At 41.8% G+C, this 21,798-nt stretch overlaps 2 protein-coding genes and 1 non-coding gene across 4 annotated transcripts; 2 read left to right on the forward strand and 1 right to left on the reverse strand.

Moving 5' to 3' along the window:
* Positions 1-1,206: 1,206 nt before the first annotated feature.
* trnae-cuc (transfer RNA glutamic acid (anticodon CUC)) lies at positions 1,207-1,278 on the forward strand. The gene has a single exon. It is a non-coding gene; the product is annotated as a tRNA-Glu (tRNA).
* A 7,544-nt stretch (positions 1,279-8,822) lies between these two features.
* On the reverse strand, positions 8,823-14,283 carry cyb5r3 (cytochrome b5 reductase 3). Its single transcript, XM_018754939.2, has 9 exons — positions 14,134-14,283; positions 13,018-13,143; positions 12,585-12,657; positions 11,394-11,500; positions 11,024-11,153; positions 10,555-10,638; positions 10,193-10,278; positions 9,554-9,653; positions 8,823-9,432 (listed from the first exon to the last, which is right to left on the reverse strand). Exons 1-9 carry the CDS (start codon positions 14,152-14,154, stop codon positions 9,260-9,262), a joined length of 900 nt encoding a protein of 299 aa, XP_018610455.1. The 5' UTR covers positions 14,155-14,283; the 3' UTR covers positions 8,823-9,259.
* A 720-nt stretch (positions 14,284-15,003) lies between these two features.
* On the forward strand, positions 15,004-21,578 carry LOC108935939 (poly(U)-specific endoribonuclease-C-like). Of its 2 annotated transcripts, none has more exons than XM_018754934.2 (8): positions 15,004-15,099; positions 16,048-16,110; positions 16,438-16,537; positions 17,338-17,449; positions 18,111-18,232; positions 18,849-18,961; positions 19,095-19,245; positions 20,539-21,578. In XM_018754934.2, exons 1-8 carry the CDS (start codon positions 15,089-15,091, stop codon positions 20,797-20,799), a joined length of 933 nt encoding a protein of 310 aa, XP_018610450.1. In that variant the 5' UTR covers positions 15,004-15,088; the 3' UTR covers positions 20,800-21,578. The 2 variants fall into 2 exon arrangements, with proteins under 2 accessions (XP_018610450.1, XP_018610451.1); XM_018754935.2 differs by having other exon boundaries at positions 16,456-16,537.
* Positions 21,579-21,798: the final 220 nt, after the last annotated feature.

The following is a 21,798-nucleotide window of genomic DNA, read 5'->3' on the forward strand; positions in this document are numbered from 1 at the left end:
AACAGAACACTGTAATTGGTTATACACATAGGGAAGCTATAGGGAGGGTATGTGATATTCCAGTCACCTCCGTTTGCCCTTGAGCATAGACAAAGAGAGAAACGTTAAAAAATAACTTAATTCTTGCACATACATCAACAGGTCTGACAGACACACACACCAGAAGAACAGGGAGGACAGAGAGATAGAGGTGGAGAAAAGACACGAGAGCCATTTATTTCTCACACCCAGCCATAAATGATTTATTTTTGTCCACTGCAGAGAACACATCTTTATAAATGTACCACCCAACCTGTACTTGCTACAGTGTCCTACTTGACCTTCCAGAGGACATTGAGAAAGTACCGCCCATATCCTGACATTAGCAAGAACCCCAGTGCCGACCCCCTCGGCACCTTAATAACAGCTGTTGCGCGTAATACCTCAACAGAATAAAACTGAACTGTTTGGGGACATCTGTGGATATGTGCAGAACATTAGAACATTAATGTTTTCACAACATGGTGTTAATTTTAAAAAAAATTATATGAAAAGCTGTGTTTTGGCAGAGGCCCCTTCCACGTCCTTCCCAGAGTGTCAGCTTACAAGCAGTCTTTCCAACTGCTTCCTGATCTGCTCTGGACCAGCACTACTGTAGCTTACTCTGTTGTACTCTACTGCTTACGTGCCCTTCATATACTCACAATGTTTCCCTCAGGTAGCTTGCATTTTACCCTTGTAAAATACCAGCTGCTTCTGTCCTGTGTTGATTAACTCACCGCTCCTATGAGCTCTTTCCACACGTCTTACGTATGAAGACCAATGTGTGCGTGCGCGTCCCCGCGGCAGGCACCTTCATTACCCATAAATCACGTCTGCTTCCAGTGAGTAAAAAGACACAAACTTTGCCCACGTCAACAAGGCGAAGATGCGCTGAAGGCCGAGCGACAGTCACAAGTTGCGTTTCCGGGTTAATCATGAAGGGCGTCCTGTCTAAAATTTAAAGTTGTCTTTAGGAAAAAAATGTCCTCTCCGTTTAACTTGAAAATGACAAATCACATCCCGGAAATTATATAGATATCAGTATGAAGCAGCATTTTATGAAACAAAATTGAATGTGCAAGTACGCAAAGGATGTGTATAAGTCTTAGGCAGCCAACACATCCCCACTTCAAATTTCAATTTTTATACCTTTACATATCATGCTAATAAAACAAAAGTCGTACATCCCTGGTGGTCTAGTGGTTAGGATTCGGCGCTCTCACCGCCGCGGCCCGGGTTCGATTCCCGGTCAGGGAATAGATCTTTTTTCAACAAAAATACTAACACTGGCTCATCGTGTAACGAACGTTCGACATGTGTATTTTCCAATGTACAAAGATTTACCCTTTATTTATTTCCCATAGCCTTTTCTGCACGGCTCTATTTTGTAACATTTCAAAACACACTCGGGAACAAGTGTGGGAGCACCTTCGGGCTACTCACTTCCGGTGTCTAAAGCTGTGTCTTTTTCTTCTTTTTTTTACTAAAGCTACTGTAGAAGAGCCTACCCAGGCTGAATAAATGGAGGGATGTCTGCATTATGTTGTTTTATTGTTTAAATTAATTTGAATTACTTATAAATGTGGGGGCGCGGCAGCGCAGCGGGTTTGAGCGGGTCCTGCTCTCCGGTGGGTCTGGCGTTCGAGTACCGCTTGTGACGAACTAGCGTCCTGTCCTCGGTGTGTCCCTTGCGCCCTGTGTTGCGGTTTCAGACGATGTATGTATAAACCTTAGTAAGAAAACATTCAATTTAATGCACAAATTACTTTCGCTACGGCAGTTCAGTCTCAACCGGGGGTACTCAGAAGTACTGCGCTGCTGTGGACACACGCGAGTACTACAACTGTTGATGGAAAAAGTCCTTTTTTGTCAACAAACTGCAGTAACTTCTTCTCGGCCTTTTGGCTAAGATCTTTCTTGCCACAAGGTGCTACTGTGTAGTTTAGAGAGGATAGGGGTGATCCTGGTGCATGTCCAGTAGGTGGCTTGTCCGCCGCTGGCATGGGGTGAGCCTCTATCCTCTGGAAGGCTTTTATTTTCTTTTGGGTAGCCCAGCAATCCTAAAGCGTGTCTAGTGGGTGGCATGACCGCTGCTGTCACGGGCGGGGTGAGCTGCAGTTTTTGTTTCCTAAATCTCTTCTTTTAGCTTTATGTTGGCTTAAATATGACACTTTCACCAAGGATTCCATCTGCAAGGGAGGAACCTTTGATGGGTACGCCATTGAAAAATGCAGATGGACCATTGGAGAGAACAACAAATACTGGCAGAACTTCTTTTCCGCCGAATGGAATGCGGGCAGCAGATGGAGGACCGTTGAAAAACACAGCCCGTTTTTATTGGAGACCCCAGGAGGAAGATAGAGACTTCCATGATAGACTTACCTTTATAAAAGAGGTAATTTTGGGTCTCCTGGGCCTTACTGTGGAGGACGTTATTTGCATTCAACGGAATAACCCGCTGTGGTTCTTTGATGTCACTTTGACTACAGATGCTTGTTTTAAAAGGATGATTGAGAGTTGCAGGACTCTCGCTGATCATTCTGTATTGAAATTTTATGACGTTGAGAACCGTTGGGTTAATAACTAACGCATGGTGACTGTGCATGTTTTTAACCATTTTATTACGGCGGAGTCTATACGAGAATTTTTATGGAGGTATGTCGAAGTCCTGCCCGGTCATAAAGATATGAGGGATGAACTTGGCTTTTGGAATGGAAAAAGGCAGTTTCGGGTCCGTTTGCTTCCTGACCCACAAGGTTTTGATGGGTTTTGCCACCCACCCGCTGCTTTTAATTTAAGCACAAGCAAGGGCTATTTATTTTATTCTAACCAGCCATCCTTCTACCGAGTGTGTCAGGGGTTTGGGCGCACGGGGGCTGATTGCACCAATATGCGGTGCAATAACTGTTTGGAGAAAGGTCATATGGCTAGAGATTGTAATGGTCCACGCAGGTGTAATGTCTGCGGGGCAGAAGATCATCTTGCCCGCACCTGCTCTCTGAGGAAACCCACCTCTGCCGACGCCGTGTCGGGAAGCCAAGTGTCTGGTGGAAGGGAGGGAGAAATGTTGGCTCAACCTGATGTTGTTGAGGAGCAGGTGCATGCAGAGTTGGCAGTAGAGAAGGAACACCTGACGTTTGTGACCCCAAGGACCGCGCCCACCAAAGCCCAGAGTACGCCAAAGGATATAAATAGGAAAAGGAGTAAAGGCCCTACTCCAAAGGAACACAAGAAGAGCAGAAAAGAGGAGGGGGTGAGCAGGAAAGAAGAAAAGCCAGCAGCAAAGATAGAGGAGGACCGAGACCAATGTTTGCTGGTAGGGGATGGAAGCCACACGGATTGGCCGGTTGTGACTGCACCCCCCCCTTCAGTATGATGAGTTCCCCTCTTTATTCAGACCGGAATGATGATATCAGTGAGCAGCCATATGTTGCTGTAGATTTTCAGAGTATGATAGAAATGTCGGGAGGGGAATGATTTTGTTTTAAATTTGTTTTAAATTTGTTTTAATGAATTTTAGTAGAGTTTTACTGTTCTTATGGTTGGTTAATTATTTAATTTGTCCCCTTTATGGCTGATTTTAGAATTTTAACTTTAAACGTCAGAGGATTGAAGAATGTTTTGAAAAGGGCAGCAATGTTTGATAGGCTTGCATCCTCTGCCTTCCAGCTATTTTTTTCTGCAGGAAGTTCACCTTCGAGATCAGCGGGATGTGGCCATTTTCTCTTCAGGGTGGAGGAAAGGTAGATCATACTGGAGTGTGGGTGGCGTCCACTCAACGGGTGTAGGCATTCTTTTCGGAGAACGGAGTTTTGAGAATGTAAGCACGTTTACAGTTTTACAGGGTAGAGTATTGGGAGTGGACGCCACCTGGAGGGGACAACACATCTGTGCGATGTGTGTCTATGCTCCGGTGGAGGCTGCATCCCGCATATCTCTTTTGGAGGAGTTGACCCCCTTTTGTGTCTGTAAAAGGCACTTAATAATCGGGGGAGATTTTAATATATATCTGGAGGGTAAAGAGGATGTCAGCATCAAACATTTTAAGAATTTTATGCTCAGATTTAGTCTTTCTGATGGTTTTAAAGTATGCAGCCCCAGTCATCCAGGCATTACCTGGTCTAATAGTAGAGGAGCACAAAGTCGCCTGGATTATATTTTAGCTTCTGACTCTGTTGTTTTTAAACGGGTCCACCTCTCTCCTTATTCGCCGACGGACCACTTGATGGTAGAGGCTACGGTTTCCCTAGAGGCTCCGTTGCATGGTCCTGGGTATTGGAAACTGAATGTAGATGTTTTAAAGGAGAAAGAGTACAGGGACCTTTTTTATAAGCATTTTAAGGTATGGGAGGAGCTTAAATCTTTCTGTGGCTCGGTTTCGGATTGGTGGGAAGCCACCAAAACGAAGGTGCGAACCATTACTAGGCAGTACTGTCTTCGTAGGAGAGCTCGATCTCGCAGAGCAATGCAGAAAGTGGAGAAAGAGTTGGAAAAGCTCTATGCCTACCATAACAATGGAAAGGATTTTAACAGTGACAGAGAAGCGGAATTAAAGGCAGACTTAAGACGACTGTATGACCAGGAAGCTAGCGCGCTCCTCGCACGAGCCTGAGTAAGAGAATTGGAGGAAGGTGAAAAATGTTCCTCTTTCTTCTTTAATAAAACGACGGGCTTTCAACATGATAGGGGTTTTATTTCTCTGCGTACTGGGCAAGGAGAACTAGTTAAGGATACGGCCGGGATGATTGGGGTTGCTACAGAATTTTATGAAACTCTTTTTAAGGGAAGGGAAACTGACCCTGTCACAGGGGATTCCTTTTTTACAGCATTTGCGGGCGACCCTCCCGGCTGAGTCCCGGGCTTGCCTAGAGGCACCCATCACTCTGGGGGAATTGTCCGACGTGCTCTCCAGAATGAACCGGAGGAAAGTCCTAGGCTTGGACGGACTGCCAGTGGAATTTTATTCCACATTTTGGGATGTCCTGGGCCCTGTCTTCCTTGAGGTTGTCAAAGAAGTGCTGACTCGAGGTAAGTTGACGGACAACATGAGGTCGGGGGTTCTATCCTTGTTGCATAAGAAAGGCGATGGAGCCGACCTGGGCAACTGGAGGCCCCTGACCATGCTGAGTGTGGATGTAAAGTTAATTGCTAAAATCCTGACCGAGCGTCTGAGGAAGGTGATGACTTTCCGGGTCCACGAAGACGAGACGTGTGGGGTTCCCAGGCGTTCGGCAATTTGGAATTTACATCTTATAAGAGATGCGATCGCCTGGGTGGAGGACCGAAAAATTCCCCTAGCACTGGTCAGTCTGGACCAGGAGAGGGCGTTTGATCGTGTGGACCATACTTTTATGTTCAATGTTTTGGGCAGATTGGGATTGGGCCCCACCTTTCTCGGGTGGGTCCGAACACTTTATAATGATGTCGGTAGCCAGGTTATGATTAACGGCTCTCTCGGAGAGTGGTTGCCCCAGACGAGTGGGGTTAGACAGGGGTGCCCGCTGTCTCCCCTCCTCTGTTTTGTATGTGGAGCCGTTGGCGGCGGCAATTCGGGCCCACCCGGGAATAGATGGGTTGCACATTCCAGGAGGTGGTGGTAGGACTGTTAAGTTGGCCCAATATGCAGATGAGACAGTCCTGTTTGTGTACTCTGACCGCTCGCTTGCCCAGGCATTGCGCCTGACTCAGACGTTCGGTAGGGCCTCGGGTTCGGCGCTCAACCTCAGGAAGATGGAGGTAAAGTACTTTGGATTCTGGGGAGCGCGAGAAGACACTTTTGGCGGCCGTTTGCTCTGTAGAGGTCCCCTCAGAGTGCTGGGTGTAAGTTTTTTCTCTCGAAAGGAGCAGCCCGGGTCAACTGGGAGGAGCGTCTTGCAATAGCTAGACGGAAGATGGGGTTGTGGAAGGCAAGGTCCCTGTCCTTCCTGGGTAAAACATTGATTCTGAAAGTTGATGTCCTCCCGACCTTACTTTACTTGGCTCATTTCTACCCCATGCCTCGCAATTTAAGGAAAGGATTCGTGAAAGATGTGTTCGGCTTGGTATGGGGTGGAAGGCATGAGTTTGTGAGAAGGGAGGTGATGTATCTAGGGAGGGACAGGGGCGGAAGGGGGGTTCCTGATTTCCCCCTAAAATTTGATTGCCTTTTTTTTGCGCGGCGCTGTTTCCGTCTGGCAGCTCCCCTGGAGCACCCGCACCAACATTTTATTTGCCTCTGGCTGTCTTTCTCGTTGCGACATTTGGTGAATTCGTGGTCCAATGTTGGACCAAAGGCCGAGTCTCTGCTGGATCACTACAAACAGATGGTGAAATGGAGCAAGATCATACCAAGAGACACTGACGCAAATACCCTCCTCAAGCACAGGGTGTTATATAATGCCTTGTTGGCGAGGAGGGGAACGCGAGTGATGTTAGGCCTTGGGGAAGATATTTGGGCCCGAATTCAGCCAAAAGGGCTTGACAATAGGCTGCAGGACTTAAACTGACAGTGTCTCCACGATAGATTACCTGTAATGGAGAAACTTTACAGGTACGGGTTGACCGGACATCCCGACTGCCCACGACCCCAGTGTTTGGGTGCGGAAACGATTAAACACGTTTTTTGGGATTGTGGTTATGCCGGGACAGTCTGGTCTTTGGTTGAGCCCTTGTGCAGAGAGTTAGACGGCGAGATAGCATTGACTTTTGATAATATCATGAAGGGACTGTCCCCCAAGGCAAGTAAAGCAACCTCTGGTAGGATTTGGTTGATTGTGAGTTTGACAAAGAAAGAATTGTGGAATGCACCATTAACCTTGTCTCAAAGGGGTTGAAAATGGGAGCTTATGGTGCCTTTTTGAAGATTCGAGCTGAACTAAAGTTCAGAATAAAGCGGGATCGGATTGCCTGGGGCTACCACGAGGCAAAAGATAGATGGAAAGACCTCGCGGATAAATGTGTCTGAAGCTCTGAGGATGGACGTTTGCTTTATGGAACTGCATTCTTTTAAAACATATTGTACTTTCTTGTATCTTACCCCTTTGTATATTTATTTTTTTATATTTGTTTGTGTGGTTTTTATTTGTACAGTATTCACAGATTCTAGTGGTTTGGGTTTGTGCACTTTTAACTATTTTTAACTTATGTGGGTTACTTGTACAAGTGTTATTTATAGATTTTAATGGCTTGTTTTATGTGTTTCTGTGCACTGAGTTTTATACTGATGATTACTTATGTTTGTTTTGTATTTATTTGTCTGGTTTTAGGGGTATGACCAAGTTTTATGTTGTAATTTAGAAGTATTTTATGTGTTTTGAAGGAAGCATGTATTAAAATGACTTCAGCTGAGCTGCTACTGGGGGACAGTCCTTTTGGGTATGTTGGTGTGGGGAAGACATGGGTCAGTTATATTTTTTTGATGCCAGAAAGGGATTGTTATGGGAAAGACTTTGTCTTGACAATGTTTTATGTAATGGTTGCTTAGCAACTTTTTTGACCAACTGTAGGAAAATGGGTTTGTTGGATTGTGGATTTTAATATTTTTGGTTGTGTATTATTGATAACTTTATTAAAGTTTATTGAAAGAAATTCTTCATACCCGAGATGTGAACAAACCAAGTATCATTACTTCTGGCTTGGTTGATGGTGTGGTGGGAGGTAAAAGCACTCTGAGTACAGGAAGAGGCTGACACTGAACAGATCTGTGGTGTTACAATACAATTCGCTAGGCCCTCAACTTATACTGGGAGTGTGCAACTCAAATTGTTTGTAACACCAGTTACCTTTAGTGCTACGTGGCAATCAAAAACTCTGTAAAATGTCTTATAAAACTGATTAAAATCAAAAGTGCCAGCCATTGCAGTGGTGCTGACCTGGGGCAAAAGCACAGAAAAGCATCACTGTTTGCCATATGGGTTTCTGAACACTTGGTTGTTCTACAATTTGGCATTAACAGGAACACCAAACAATCCAACAAATCCAACAGTTTGTTACCAAAATGAGCACTGTTCCACATGTTAGTACTTTGAATATTTGCACTTGGAATATAAAATGCATATTTATATTAGTCAGCAATCATTGAAATGCTGCAGCAGTTTCCAAATTTAATTTGTTGCTTTCACATCCCTCTTTTTAGATCAGTGTGTACACATCCAAGGGTGTAGCATCACAAATAAACTGTCAACATTTGAATTCGCAAATAATTTCAATATTTTGTTACTTTCATATTCACAAAAAGCCAAAAGTATAGCATGCATATTTGAATACTTTTCACTTAGAATAGGAGGGGGGGCCCAGGGGCGCAGCAGGTTTGGCTGGGTCCCACTCTCTGGTGGGTCTGGGGTTCAAGTCCTGCTTGGGGTGCCTTGTGATGGACTGGCATCCCGTCCTGGGTGCGTCCACTCCTCCTCCAGCCTTGTGCCCCGTGTTGCCGGGTTCGGCTCCCGTTTGCCGCAACCCCGCTCAGGAAAAAAAAAGTTTCAGACAGTGTGTGTCACTTAGAATAAAAATGTTACAATAATGACTGGGGTAGCTGACCACTGACTGCTCTCAAAGGGAATCAAAATGTGTTTTACGTCATTAGAGCCCAGCTACTTTTGTTTTGGTCACTTGTTTATTTTTTAGCTAGTGAGCTTCTTATACCATGCATTTTAGCCACACAGAGCAGTGTTAGCAGAGAAGCTGATGCACAACTGCATAGACTCAGCCAGTGAACCAATATAAAAGGTACCCGAGTGGTACAGTTGGCATTAATAAAAAGTTATTGAACAAAGCCAAGCTACTATGGCTACAATATGTAATAAAACATAACAGCACACAAAATGCACTTTGCAGGTTATAGTGTACTCAATCACAAATGCTGCACTAGACACTGACATGTCTGCTCCACTTTCTCTTCAGTTAATGTGGATTTTTTCCTTCACTTAGAAAATCTAGAAAGCCACTTAAAGCTCCAAGTATCTTTGGGCTGACCAAATATCTTTAAAACATACTAATTTTGGAGTAGCCAGACCCTGAGCAATCCAAACAGTCTGAACTGACAGACCAAGTCTTAATTTCAGTAATTTCTCAAAACATCTCACTTACAGATTTTTGTTGTAATAAAATTTGTACTCCAGAAACATTTGTTTCTTCATTTGAGTTCTATTATTGTGAATTCTGTCTTCCTCTTCTAAGAGTAAAATTCAAGCATCAAATATTATTAAATGGAGGAGAGTTAACAATTCTAAACCATCAGGAAAGTACAGATGTGTCAGTCACTTCAGAAGGTAAACCTCCAGCTGCTGGGGTATCCCACTTTATCCAGGTTGGGGTTGCAGGCAAACTGAATCATGGGAGGGGGTCCACACATCAGGATAAGGGTGTCCTCCCCAGGCGGAGGCAAATGGTCCCGGATCATGTCCTCACTGATGAACCCCTGGCTAAACTGCCAGCCTAGGATGGACAGAAGATGTCAACACTAAGCGCAAGCCTGACCCATCAGAGCGCAGCACTGCTGGATACAGTAAACCGTGTGGTGGGACAACAGATGGACATGCTGGCTGAATGGAGTTACCCTCGGGGGCTTTGTCCAGCGTTAACCATATCTTGAAGCGGGATGGGTGTGCAGCTTCTATCTCCTCCAGCTCGGGACGAAGTAAAATGTCCTTTTCTGTCTGAAAGAGACACACACCAGTGCTGAATATTAATTGCAGTAGTCTTGTCACACAGATATTTATTCCTTAAGGGTTTAATATTCATAATTAACAGCTTGCTTAGCTAACGCCTTTATTATCCAGAGTGACGCAGTATTTGATTCACTTTTATACTCCGGTATTTTACTGGAGCAGTACAAGGTTAGTTTCTGATCAAGTACCTTCAGCTTACAAGTCTGTCTCTAACTACTATCTGCTGTCCCTACACTAAAACACAGTACTCATGCAAATAGCTTGACGGATGATCACACTGAATACAAGGAGTCCTTCTGTAACATTTCAGCCACAAACGTTCACAGATATGCTTTCTGTTTATTTTTTTTGTTGTATTTCTGGACCCAGTGAATAAAAATGTACTTCTCTATTACTATGGTTTTATTTATTGTTGTTACAGACAATAAAGCAAACTGAAAAAATGTGGTAAACATTGTAAAATAATTTTATTTTAAAGGAGGTTCCCAGGATAGGTGAGGGAGCATCAGACAGCATGCCTTGCTTACCTGGTTGGCAAAGAGCAGGTAACAGACAGTCTTGTCAGCAGGATCCTTCATTATTGCACGGATAATCTGCAGCATGGGTGTTATTCCTGTGTACACAGACAAAGCCACTGACATGGCTGTCGAGAAGCACAGACTCACAGCCTTACCACACAGCCGGTCACCATTTACTCCACAACCGAACCTCCACTAACAGTTGACACTTGACACTCAGGAATCAAGGAGCAAACAGGGAACACCATTCAGCCAAAGTATGACAGACAACAGTGCACAACACTCTATAAAGCTCTACACAAAATCCAGAAGGATTATTATTTGCCTTGTTATTAATCTGCGTGCAAGGAAGGCACAGCACTATGACTTACCTGTTCCTCCAGCAATCATGCCAACCTGCTTGGCTGTCTTGATCACTGCATCTGACTTCTTATCCGGTTTTATGGCAAACTGTCCTATTTTAACAGTTTTCTTTGGTTACAGCATCCATGCCATAATAAAGGATCTTTTAAGATATATCAAGATATAGACGTAAACAAGCAATTTCACTGTTACAGTAGTCACGCTGTTTAACAATGATCTGAATAAACTCAAGCGTGCTGGGAAAAATGTACATAAGAGGATGTCTTTTTGTCAGACCTGCTTAAGACAAAGGGGAACAATAAAATGTAACTGGGCTGACAATGAAGAGTTCATTCTTGGAGCTGTCCTTGTTAACATGTGTTGAAGTCTGTGTGACTAAGGATTCAGAGCCCGTTACAATTAAATAATTAAAAAAAAACTGTCAAACTACAAAGATGGTCATGTTTTCACTTTGATGTTGCACGATACATGACTAACCTTTGCCCTTATAGGTTAGCAACCCGCTCGGACCACGGAAGTCAATAGTATCACCAATGCGAAGATTCTCCAAGTACTGGGACATCTTTCCTCCCTCAGGGAACTTAGGATTGACGTTTTTGTAGTAAATCTTGAAGAAAAGTTTCAAATAAATTATGAAAAAACTACATTTACTCACTAAATTTCAATATTAACTACATTTAGAAGCAATGGTTATTGATTTTTTTTATAAAAGTTATTTAAAATTAAATTTGAAGGCTTGAATTTTTTTTTGGAATTTCAGATCTTTAAGACACTTCAGTTTCAAGCGCAAGTATAATTTTAAATGCAAGAAGAATATGAACACAATGCAGACATGAAACTTTCTTACCTTGATAACCAGGTCCACGAAACCTTTGTCATCATCGCTTGATACAGGGGTATAGGGCCTGACCACCAGATTACCGTCTATTTTAGCAGACAGGTATATGTGCTGACCTGAAAATAAAAGAATCATGCGATACAGCATTTAACAGCTTTAAAAAACTCAGATTCCCCAGTGCCAAAACAATAAAGAGCCTTGGACCAAGGTTCAAGTCCCAGCCATGGAAAACTTGCCATCTGTAGGAACTAGGGTCAAAAAAATTCTGTTCTGTGCTTCCCTGATTGGATTCAAGCTAAAAGAGGTATTCCAAAAAAAAAAAAAAAAAAAATCTGAGAATACAAAGTAATTATTCCTTTACAACAAACAAATAAGTAATAATACAATAAAACAAAATCATTTCAGGTAGGGTTTGGTCCAATATTTCAAGTGTACTATTATGTTTTTAGTAATAATTCTATGGTATTGTATCTTAAAAGCTTTGACTTTAAAATAATAGATTATACTAATATCCATTGGCAAACTGTAAACATTAAATCAGTACTAAATGCTATCTAAAAGCTTGGTGAATGTATTCTGCACTTCCAAAAAATGTTTTTCATATGGTCTCCGCTATACATTGTTTGCACTTCATTGTAACTTGAAAGTAACAGGACACAAGAATAAATATTCTTATATTTTTATTTGTTTTTATCTGAAAAATATACAATTCTAAAAAAAAATTTTTGAAAGGAAATAATGTACTGGTACATATCTTTTACAGTACTGTACATTACATTTTTTTTTTTTTTAGAGCAGAGGAGATGCATATGATGCTGCCTCCTGCCACTATGATTCTATTCACTCTGTGACCATAATGCTGCCATGCATTAAAAAACGACCCAAACACAACTGTTGGTTGTTATATCAGTAAAGTAATGAAGAATGAGTATGGCTATCTGGCTTTGGAGAAAGGTTTCTGATAAATGGTTAAATATAAATGTAATAAACTCTGAATAGATAAAATGTACCATGTTATCTCAACACACAGAAGACATCTGGCACAGTGTTGAAATACACAGAGCTACGTAACAAGGTCTGATCTGCAAGTCCAGTTAACACGGCTGAGCAGTAAAGAGGCACAGGGTTGCCATAAATAAGGCAACATTTTAAGCATCCTGAGAGTTGTGTACAGAACGAGAAGCTACCAGGATGACTCACCTATAGGCAGGCCAAGAACGTGGTCAGGGGAAGGCAGGGCAAAACGGAACTTTCTTGTGTCATGGCTCACAATCTAGTAATGGCATTTCATGTTAAAAGTTGTAAAAAAAAAAAAAAAAACTAAAGTAGGTTAAAATGACCAGCTGACCAATTGCAATTAACCCATCCCCCAAAATAACAAACACAGGGACAGAATCCAAAAGTAATATCAACTTCAGTATTTATAAACAGATAAATATTACACAGCAAACTGAATTCAAAGAAACATACTACAGCAAAGATTGAGAAGATGAAAGAAGGAGCTAAAGATAGAGAATCTCTAAAATGAGTAACCTCAGAGATAAGTTTATCTAGGTTTGTGAAAACTGAAGATATGCAGTTGGACTGCCTTGCCTGAAAAGCGTCAGAGAGAAATGTGAAAGGTAAATGTCACCTCCTTGTCGACGAGCCTCAGGGGATACTTGACGTTGGGATCTTCAAGGGTTATTGCCAGCCTCTTCTTAGAGGAAAAAATACTGAGGATTAAGTTGATGATGTTGTCAATACAGCCTCGCAAGAGCTGCAAAAAAGACAAAAAAAAAAAAAAAAAAAAAAAGAGAGATTTTTCGACATCGGCAAGCCACATCAGTATGTTTTCTTACACGTGTGCATTTTAAACATCTCTTTTCAGTACTGTACATATTAAAATTCCAGGATGATGTGTGTGCTGGCATTGCCCAAACCTGGTCACACTTGTGGGATAATATTTTTTCCATTCACACACTTTTCTCCAAAATATCTTACAACGATTTACCCATTTAAATCAACAGCAGGTTAACTTTTACTGTATCACTTCTGTGTAAGTTGATCAAGGGTACTACAGCTGAAGGTGGGATTTGAAACTGGGCTCTTGGAAAACAAGGCAGCAGCTTCAAACATTACATCAGCCAATGTTGACCTACGGGCGTAAAGGCTGAGCGACTATTAAAATACCAGCAGAAACAGAGTATATTCAGTGTATTACCATAAAGGGGCGTGGCCTATATGAACAGAAAGTGATGCGCCGCGGTTCGAAATGTTCATGCGGAGGCTTTTTAATATAATATTCTTCAATACCTCCTCCATTATTTTACCCTTCAAATACACCAAAGTGTTCGTTATTCCGAATTTTATTTGGGGGGGAAAAAGTGAACAAACAAAGTTTAACCAAAAACTATGGCAAAGTTACAGAAATGGCAACGTTAGCACAGTTGTGTTTCAAACTCTGTATATCTTACTAGGAGTGGTTTTCAGCAGACTATGCTGTGAAGTTTTTTTTTTTTTTTTTTTAAAAAAAAAAAAAAAAAAAAAGGTGAAGGAATTGGCATGCCTCATTATCAGCTAGTACAGACGCTGCCAGGCCACTTTTCCGCATATGTCATGATTCAAACTAAACATTTGATTTGCAATGTACTGCTCAACTTTCGAAAAGATCCACACGTAATAACACACGTCATAATACATTTTGACTGTTTTCAACGCGTCTAACAAAAAAGTGAAAAAAGTGCGTAACTACAGTCTGTGTACTTACGCTCACAATGTACGACAACATTGTCAGATTTCGTCGTTCTTCCAGTACCTCTTCAGTACTTTAAAGAACTTGCTTTGAAGCCAACTGCAAAAACAACTTCTGCAGCGAATTAACGACCCCTCCCACAAACAGCTACACTTCCCCCTGCGCTCCAACTTGGCGCAGCTGTGACGTTAACATTACGCGCCGGAGTGGGCGTGGTCTGCGGGACGCTCCCATTGCTGGATATAGTTGAATTATGTGAATTTTGAGCAAGAATGCTTTGAATGCCTTCACGGTAAAATGTTCTTTACATTTACTAGAACACATTGTTATTAATATATTTTTTTAAAACATTTTAATAAAAAGTCAGCTAAACAGGCAGGAGGGAGGGTGGTACCCCCGGTGTCCAAGACAGCTGTATCATCATGGCCCCAACATTCTTTCGTCCCCGCAACACACCTGTCAAGTTATTATTAATTTTTTAAAATTACCTCACAGGTTTGCAAATTGCTATGTGCAGCCTATTACAGTATGTCCGGTACATTATTCTATGTCAATAACATGACAGTCATCGCTATAAGTAACAGACATTCTGACAACAGTCATTGCTGTGATACAAGCAACTGTGTCATTCATTGTAACACGAGTCACTGCTAGGCTATAGCACAAGTAACAGTAAATTCTATAACAGTCACTCCTATATATAACACAAGTGAGTCATTCCTACACGTCAATCCAGTGACTCCTAACACGACTGTAATTTCTGTAACACAAGTAAGAGTAAATCCTATAGGAAAGAAGTCATTCCCACAACACTTTCTTATAGGCACGTGTAACGCTGCCGTTACTCGTGACAGGGCGAGTTTTCCTATTCCTCGTCCCGCGCTCCCATTGGACAGCAGGGGGGCGCGTGGCCGGAGGCTCCGCGCGCTTTGTTTTCTCGCTCCGCGCGCGGCTCCGCTACACACGCACGATGGCACGCGGGTAAGGTGCTGCTGTTTCCTTCTTTCTGCGCATCACCGCGAAGGAGCGTTTTGTCGTTTCTCCGGGATGTGACACGATGATTAAGTAGGCAAACAAGTCGTCCTGCAGGGCGTCAGCTGAACGCAAATACAAAGATTAAATAAAATCTATGCAAACATTACAATGTTGAGTTCCGAAATAATAAAACAATAATACAGTGAGTAATATGAAATTTAATACAACCATCGAAACTTTCGATGAAACTTGTGATTTGAAGAACGTTTGATTTGTTCGGATTGCATGGTTTACTGAAGAATACAGTTTGAGTTTCGCTTATTCTGGAAACACTGCGCACAGATGAGTTTGTCTATTTGGTGTGGAACGTTACTTTTCTTTGTTTTAACCAGAAAGCTTCAGACTCATTTGCAGTTCTTGAGTGAAATTCTTCTCGGGGTAAAAGTGTGCAGGGTTTGTGAAAACGTGCCCGCCCCCCTACCCGCTGGACCCGCCACCCCCGCCTCCAGCCGTCGGGGGCTGAGAGCGCAATGACAGCCGCACGTGGCACTTGATGCGCATGATGATGCGCGGATCGGTGACGCTCAGCTCTGCCTACGTTCTGGGGGGAAATCATGTGCAAAAAAGGACAGATAGTCTTTTGCTGCTGACCAGACTGATTGATGAAGGGCAGTGAAAGTCCACAAAAGGGTTGTATATACAGACTGAATTGAACCCCTTTAAAGTTTAAGGCACACACTGTACATTTACTGTGGTCACTGCACACATTTTCAGTTGTGTTGTTTCCCCTCAAAGTTCCTTGGTTACAGCTTTGCAACAGTTCTGACTTTGCTTACGTTTTCCCTGCCCTTTTCGCGTTTGCACCTTCGTCTAGGGATAGAAACTAAACGCAGCCTCGTTACTTGACATGTTTTGTCTTGTCCTGTCTCTCCTGTATGACTGTGGCCTTTTCAGATCTGTCAGCCGGGACATAGCAGGGCTCCTCCTGTGCTTGGCGGTTTCTCACCTTTATGCAAGGTACGTAAGGTAGTGAAGGAGAAAACACATTTGCACGCCAGCAAACATCTTACAACAGCGATAATGGCGATAACTGTAATTTAATCCTGAAAATAGCTTTATTTTCTGCAAAGTCAACAGGAAATCAGAATCAATGCAAAACAATGATGCTTAACATTGACATGTGTTCCCTTAGTGTAAACCTTTAGTCAAAATATGGTGCCAGTTTGCCCACCAAATAACAAGTAGGAGGCATTTGAATAGAAAGTCTAGTAATTAAGTTATTCATACTTGGACTAAATGTGTGGAATAATTTTCATTGAAGGAATAAGGGTAGTTTCTCTTTAGCCAAATTGTGGATCGCAGGCTTTCGGATATTCTGAATGAGTTATGGAAGCTGGATAAGAATCGTCTGCGTCCTGGGACGGACTACAACATCTCCCTGCAGGTGTGTAGACGGACACAAGTCCTTCTATTGTCGTCGAGATCCATCACAACGCAACTTTGAACACTCTTGCATGCGGGATCTCTCTCTATAGGAAAACGGGTACTAATCTAACTGCTGACATCAATAAACATAAAATACCTTCTGTCAGATAAAATAACCAGATTTTTTTATTGCTGGAGCAGAGATAAATACATTTGACAAAATGAGAAAAACTGACAGGTTGATACATTTTCTTTATTTTGTGTCTTACTGATGAGTATTATAAATATGTTAATTGACAGTAAACTTTCCTCAGGAATGTCTGTACTTGCACATGTTGCTTCAAGAACATAAAAATTGATTTCTACTTGCAGATATGAAAAACTGACAGGTTGATACATTTTCTTTATTTTGTGTCTTACTGATGAGTATTATAAATATGTTAATTGACAGTAAACTTTCCTCAGGAATGTCTGTACTTGCACATGTTGCTTCAAGAACATAAAAATTGATTTCTACTTGCAGATATGAATTTTAGTTCCTATTGCACATGTTCAGACATATATCAGCTCAACATCTGAGAATTATGACTAATAAGGGGTTTAAACAGGGGAGTCGTGGTAACACTGTCAAGCATTCATAGCCAATGATGGTCAGGCATGTCGGTGTGGTCTTAGTGGTTGTTTGCTCTGTTAGCTGTAACCAAGACAGGTTGCCAGGTGCGCCGTGTCAGGGTGCGGCTACTGTGCCGCATAATTTGTGACTGCCCTAAGATGAATGCGTGTTGAAAAATGTTGTTAAAATGATTTGTTTTTTCCAAGGGAAAAGCTGGCTATGTCGCTAGTGGCAGTAATGTTGCCAGGGATTATGCCTCTGCTCCATTGTTCTCCTATGTTAATGAAGAAAAGCTGAGAAGCATCAAGACCTTCTCTAGTAAGTGTGTGGGCCAGCGGGAGGTACAGCTGGAACTAACACAGTGTGGTTCATATAGTAACTTTACTGTATCTCCTAATATCTCAGCACATGGCCCCCAGGATGTGTTAAACCCTGAACATGAACTTATGATGATGGTAGAATCCTTGCCATTATTACCTATCTTCCGGGAGCTTGTAAAACTCAAAAATGAGAATTATTGAGGAATGACATAAATTCACAATTAGTTATTCATTTATGGATTTTATTTGTAATAAATGATGATATTTTTATATCCCACAGAACATTCAGAATTCTATTCTAATTCTCATTGTGGAGTCCATTCAGTGTACATTTATTTTACACTGGTACACTTGTGTACTTTCTGTAAACCGATTTAGCCCGCACATGGAATATAACATTTAAAAAATGTTGGTCCCGTCATAAGTATTTTGCATTTATATACAGTAGCTGGCATTTTTTTTCTCTGAAGCAAATCACAGCATGAAGCTACTTGCAACAATTTACCCATTTATATAGCTCGGTAATTTTTACTGTGCCCTTCAAGTGCAAAGCAGCAGCTCAGATTACTGCGCCACCTATCAACTGAGTATTTGCACTAATCTAGATTTGTGTGACTTGCTTGGAATATATGCGATACTAATGGTTTACCTGTCTACAGGCCTCATGAACCTGTTGGACAACTATGAGCCGTCCACTGGGGTGGCAGAGAAAGTCACAGCTGAGGAGATTGCGGAGAATAATCGCTTCCTGAGTGCTATCTTGGAGACAGAGGTTATGAAGGTACCTCGTGCCCTTCACATGACACCTCTTGGTCTTCCATGTTGGACTGCTGTATAAAATAAGGAATCGGGTTCATAAGTCAAATGTGATAATAGCTGGGCTCGAGGAAGGAGTTACATTGTCAGATGGTTTTAATACTGTTCTATGTATAAAAGTAATTTTGTTTGTTCCATGTATGGCAAGAAGAGCTACTGTGGCATAAGAAAGTTTGAAAAGTATAGAAAGTGTGTGTTTTATTGTTTTTTTTTCCAGCTGATCTTGGTAGGATATTCCTCAAGTACTGGTCTGTAGATTCCATAAGTGAATATTCTTTTTACTTCTTTCCATGGCAGAAATATTCCGGCTTCCCCATATTTGGCTCTGTGTATGGATTGTGTCATTTTCCTGAACATCCTGCCAACCCCATATGCTCTTATGACCTAAACTCCAAAAATCTGTGTTCACAAGGGACGCCTTGCTTCCTGCCTTGCCGTGCAAAGCAAAACAACTATAAAGTTTGAGAAATCTAGCAGGAGTGTCAGCAGCCATGTATTTAATCATATCCAATAAGCCATTAGAAGCAATGTGTGTTTTAAAGGTGTGTTTTGTTGTCTCTCATGTGTTTTTGTCCTCGTAGCGCGCTCACAGGTACTTGGTGGCCAAAGGACAGTCGCAGTCGAGTCTGAGGGACTTCAAGAACCAGCTGTACAACATCTGGTTCCGCCTTTACCACAGAGACCGACGGGGAGGGTAAGTTCAGCCACGTTGTTGGTCTCATTCCACCAGTTGCACAATGATAGCAAGAGGTTTAAAGTGTTGATCACCACATTTTAAAACAGTGTTTATTAAGATTTGTCAGTGTACATGGGATTTGTCTACACAGCGAGGACTCGTGCGGGTTCGAGCACGTGTTCGTTGGCGAGACCAAGTATGGAAAGGAACTTGTAGGCCTGCACAACTGGGTCCAGTTCTACCTGCAGGAGAAACAGCACCATGTGGACTACAAAGGCTATAAAGCCAGGGACAAAGACATGGTATGGACACACAGCTCTTCAGCGCCTTGTACAAATGCAGTTCAAACTAGGTAGTGTGTGTCAGCGTGTGTGCATAAACGTAGCATGAGGGAGGCTTAATTCAATAATCATACCTGTTAGTATGACATCTTTTACTGATACACTGGGTCCTCCTGTTATGAATGTGCAAATCCTAAAGTTTCGAAGACATGGACGTTTTGAAGTTTCAAATGTTACCTGCGTTCCCATGTCCCACCATTAGTTGGCAGTACAGAGCACCCAAATGATGGAAGAGTGTGGGATCAATTTATTCAACTGATTAGTCAATTTAATCAATGTATCAGTTTATTTGGTGTCCCTCCACAGTGTTTACGGCTCATGTGTAGCGTTTGTAAATGTTGGTGATCAATGAGATGATGGGTGTTGTGCGTGGTTTTGAGATATTAAATGAGAATTCATGACGGCAAGGTATTTTTGTTTTGTAATTTTAAAGTAGTTTTAATGTAGTGAAAAGTTAAAGTTAACTTTATTATGCATACAATGTGTTTTTATTTATTATAGCTTTATATTATACCTATATTTTATTCACTTATAGCTATTTCTCATATCGCTACACATTCTACCTTATTCTTTTATTGACTCTACAGATAACTGTAGATAGTAAAGCAAACTGAAAGTGCCTAGATGCTGAAAAATTTTCCACTTGTTGTTTGTGTGGTTCGTGAAGCATGATAAAATTAAAGTCTTGTGATGGGCTGGTGTTCCCGTCAACAGTGTTCCCTGCCACCATGCCCTGTGTTTCCAGGATAGGCTCTGGAACACAGCAAACCTGCATAGTGATTGATGAAGATGTAATAAATTAATAAAAGTAGTTTTTGTTTGCTCTGAACAGTATTTTGTCTTGGAGAAAAGCATCAGATTAATGAATAAATGTAAATTTAAATGTTTTGCACAAATATTTCATTCACTGTGGCTTTATCCGAGGTCTTTACAGAATCCAACCCCCGAATAAATGGGGCATTTCTGGAATATTAATTTTTTAGTCATTGTAAGGCAGGGGTGGGATTGACAAATTGAGTTACGAACAGACTTCCTAACGTTATTGTGTTTGTAAGTTGAGGACACAGTATGACAGACACTCCTGGAATAGTGTACGACCATAACCTTTCAGGTTACATAGAGAGTGTTCTGTTTTTCCACTTAGAGCATAACATGAAGAAATGAGTATCGCAGCAGATGTGTGTGAGTTGACAGGTCCTGGGATGGTTGCGCTGCGCTGCTGAAATAACCGTCACTCTGCTGAATGTATCGCAGCCAGAGAAAGACGACCACATCCTGAACCTGCAGTTCAGCTGGAAGGGCCTGGTGAAGCCTGTGGGCAGCGCCTTCGTCGGGGTCAGTCCTGAATTTGAGGTGGCCGCGTTCACCATCCTCTTCCTCACGTCCAAAGAAAAGGTGACCACTGCTGTTGTGAACCTGGACGAGTACCAGGTGGAGCTGGTGGTGTACCGGCACGGCCGCTCCATTGGGACCGCTTACCCTAAACTTCTGAGCAGCAATAACAGGCATGTGTAGGGGACTTGCGGCTGGACCACAGCGCCTAACTGGGATGGTAAAAGTAAACAGGCCAGTCCCATCTGACACACTGCTCACCTGCTGGTTTAAAACGGTGAAAGACATAGTCCAGCTAATCCTGACTTTCTCACTTTCGTGGCCCTTTCACTTGTACATGTCACATTTTGTAGTTTTATTCCAACTTGTAGGGAATAAATGTAACATCATGTAACAGGGTTTATAAAAATTTAAGTTGTTTGAGCTTAAATGATGGTGTCATTTAACTGACTGTTTTTATTAAAGAATTCCGTGAAGGTACTAATATTTGATGCAAATATGATTAATCAAAATTCTTTGAAAATTTCTCAGTAAATTCAGCTTTTTAAGTTTTAATAAGTGGGACATAATTAACTTTTTAATGTTGTTTGCAAGTAAATTCAGCCCTCATTTAGTGGGGTGGCATACAGGGAAAAGCTGCTTTAATTGCTAATTAAAATATATACCCTTTTTCATACATCAGACTTATTACTCATTACATTGCCATTTTTGCCCAGTTGCCCATTATGTTATTTCTGCAACGGGTATTTTATTCACTGCCTACTGTGTCACTATGACACTGATTCTTTCATAATCAAACCTACTAGTGTATAAACTTCCTTGACAATCTCAACCAGTCACAACTCTTGATTAAAGTAACTAGAGTATAATATCACTACTGAAATAGCAGATTCGGTACTATTATTCTTTTTTTTCCCCCAAGGTGACTTACATTGTTGAGCTACTTCCAGTGATTTACCCATTTATACAGCAGGGTAATTTTTACTGGAGCGATTCAAAGTACGTACCTTGTTCAAGGGTATTACAGCAGAAGTGGGGTCAAACATTTTTTAGAACCAATTGTTTTTATTCACAGTATGAATTTTCCTAGTGCAGCATGTCACAGAACAAAATAACCCTGTTACATGAGGTATGATTGTAACTGTAAAACAATACCAAGCTAAACTGGCTTACTATACACAT

Source organism: Scleropages formosus, chromosome 5 (assembly GCF_900964775.1).
Source record: "Scleropages formosus chromosome 5, fSclFor1.1, whole genome shotgun sequence".
NCBI classification, from domain to species: domain Eukaryota; kingdom Metazoa; phylum Chordata; class Actinopteri; order Osteoglossiformes; family Osteoglossidae; genus Scleropages; species Scleropages formosus.

What these genes read in the sequence shown, in the direction of transcription:
- cyb5r3 (XM_018754939.2), bottom strand. Translation starts at nt 14,154, where the DNA reads ATGTTGTCGTACATTGTGAGC. An exon ending in TGTTGTCGTACATTGTGAGC is followed by an intron (nt 13,144 to 14,133) that starts GTAAGTACACAG and finishes TCTTTTTTGCAG; the next exon opens with CTCTTGCGAGGCTGTATTGA. An exon ending in GCTAACCTATAAGGGCAAAG is followed by an intron (nt 10,639 to 11,023) that starts GTTAGTCATGTA and finishes CTGTTAAAATAG; the next exon opens with GACAGTTTGCCATAAAACCG.
- LOC108935939 (XM_018754934.2), top strand. An exon ending in ACTACAACATCTCCCTGCAG is followed by an intron (nt 16,538 to 17,337) that starts GTGTGTAGACGG and finishes GTTTTTTCCAAG; the next exon opens with GGAAAAGCTGGCTATGTCGC. An exon ending in CACAGAGACCGACGGGGAGG is followed by an intron (nt 18,962 to 19,094) that starts GTAAGTTCAGCC and finishes TTGTCTACACAG; the next exon opens with CGAGGACTCGTGCGGGTTCG.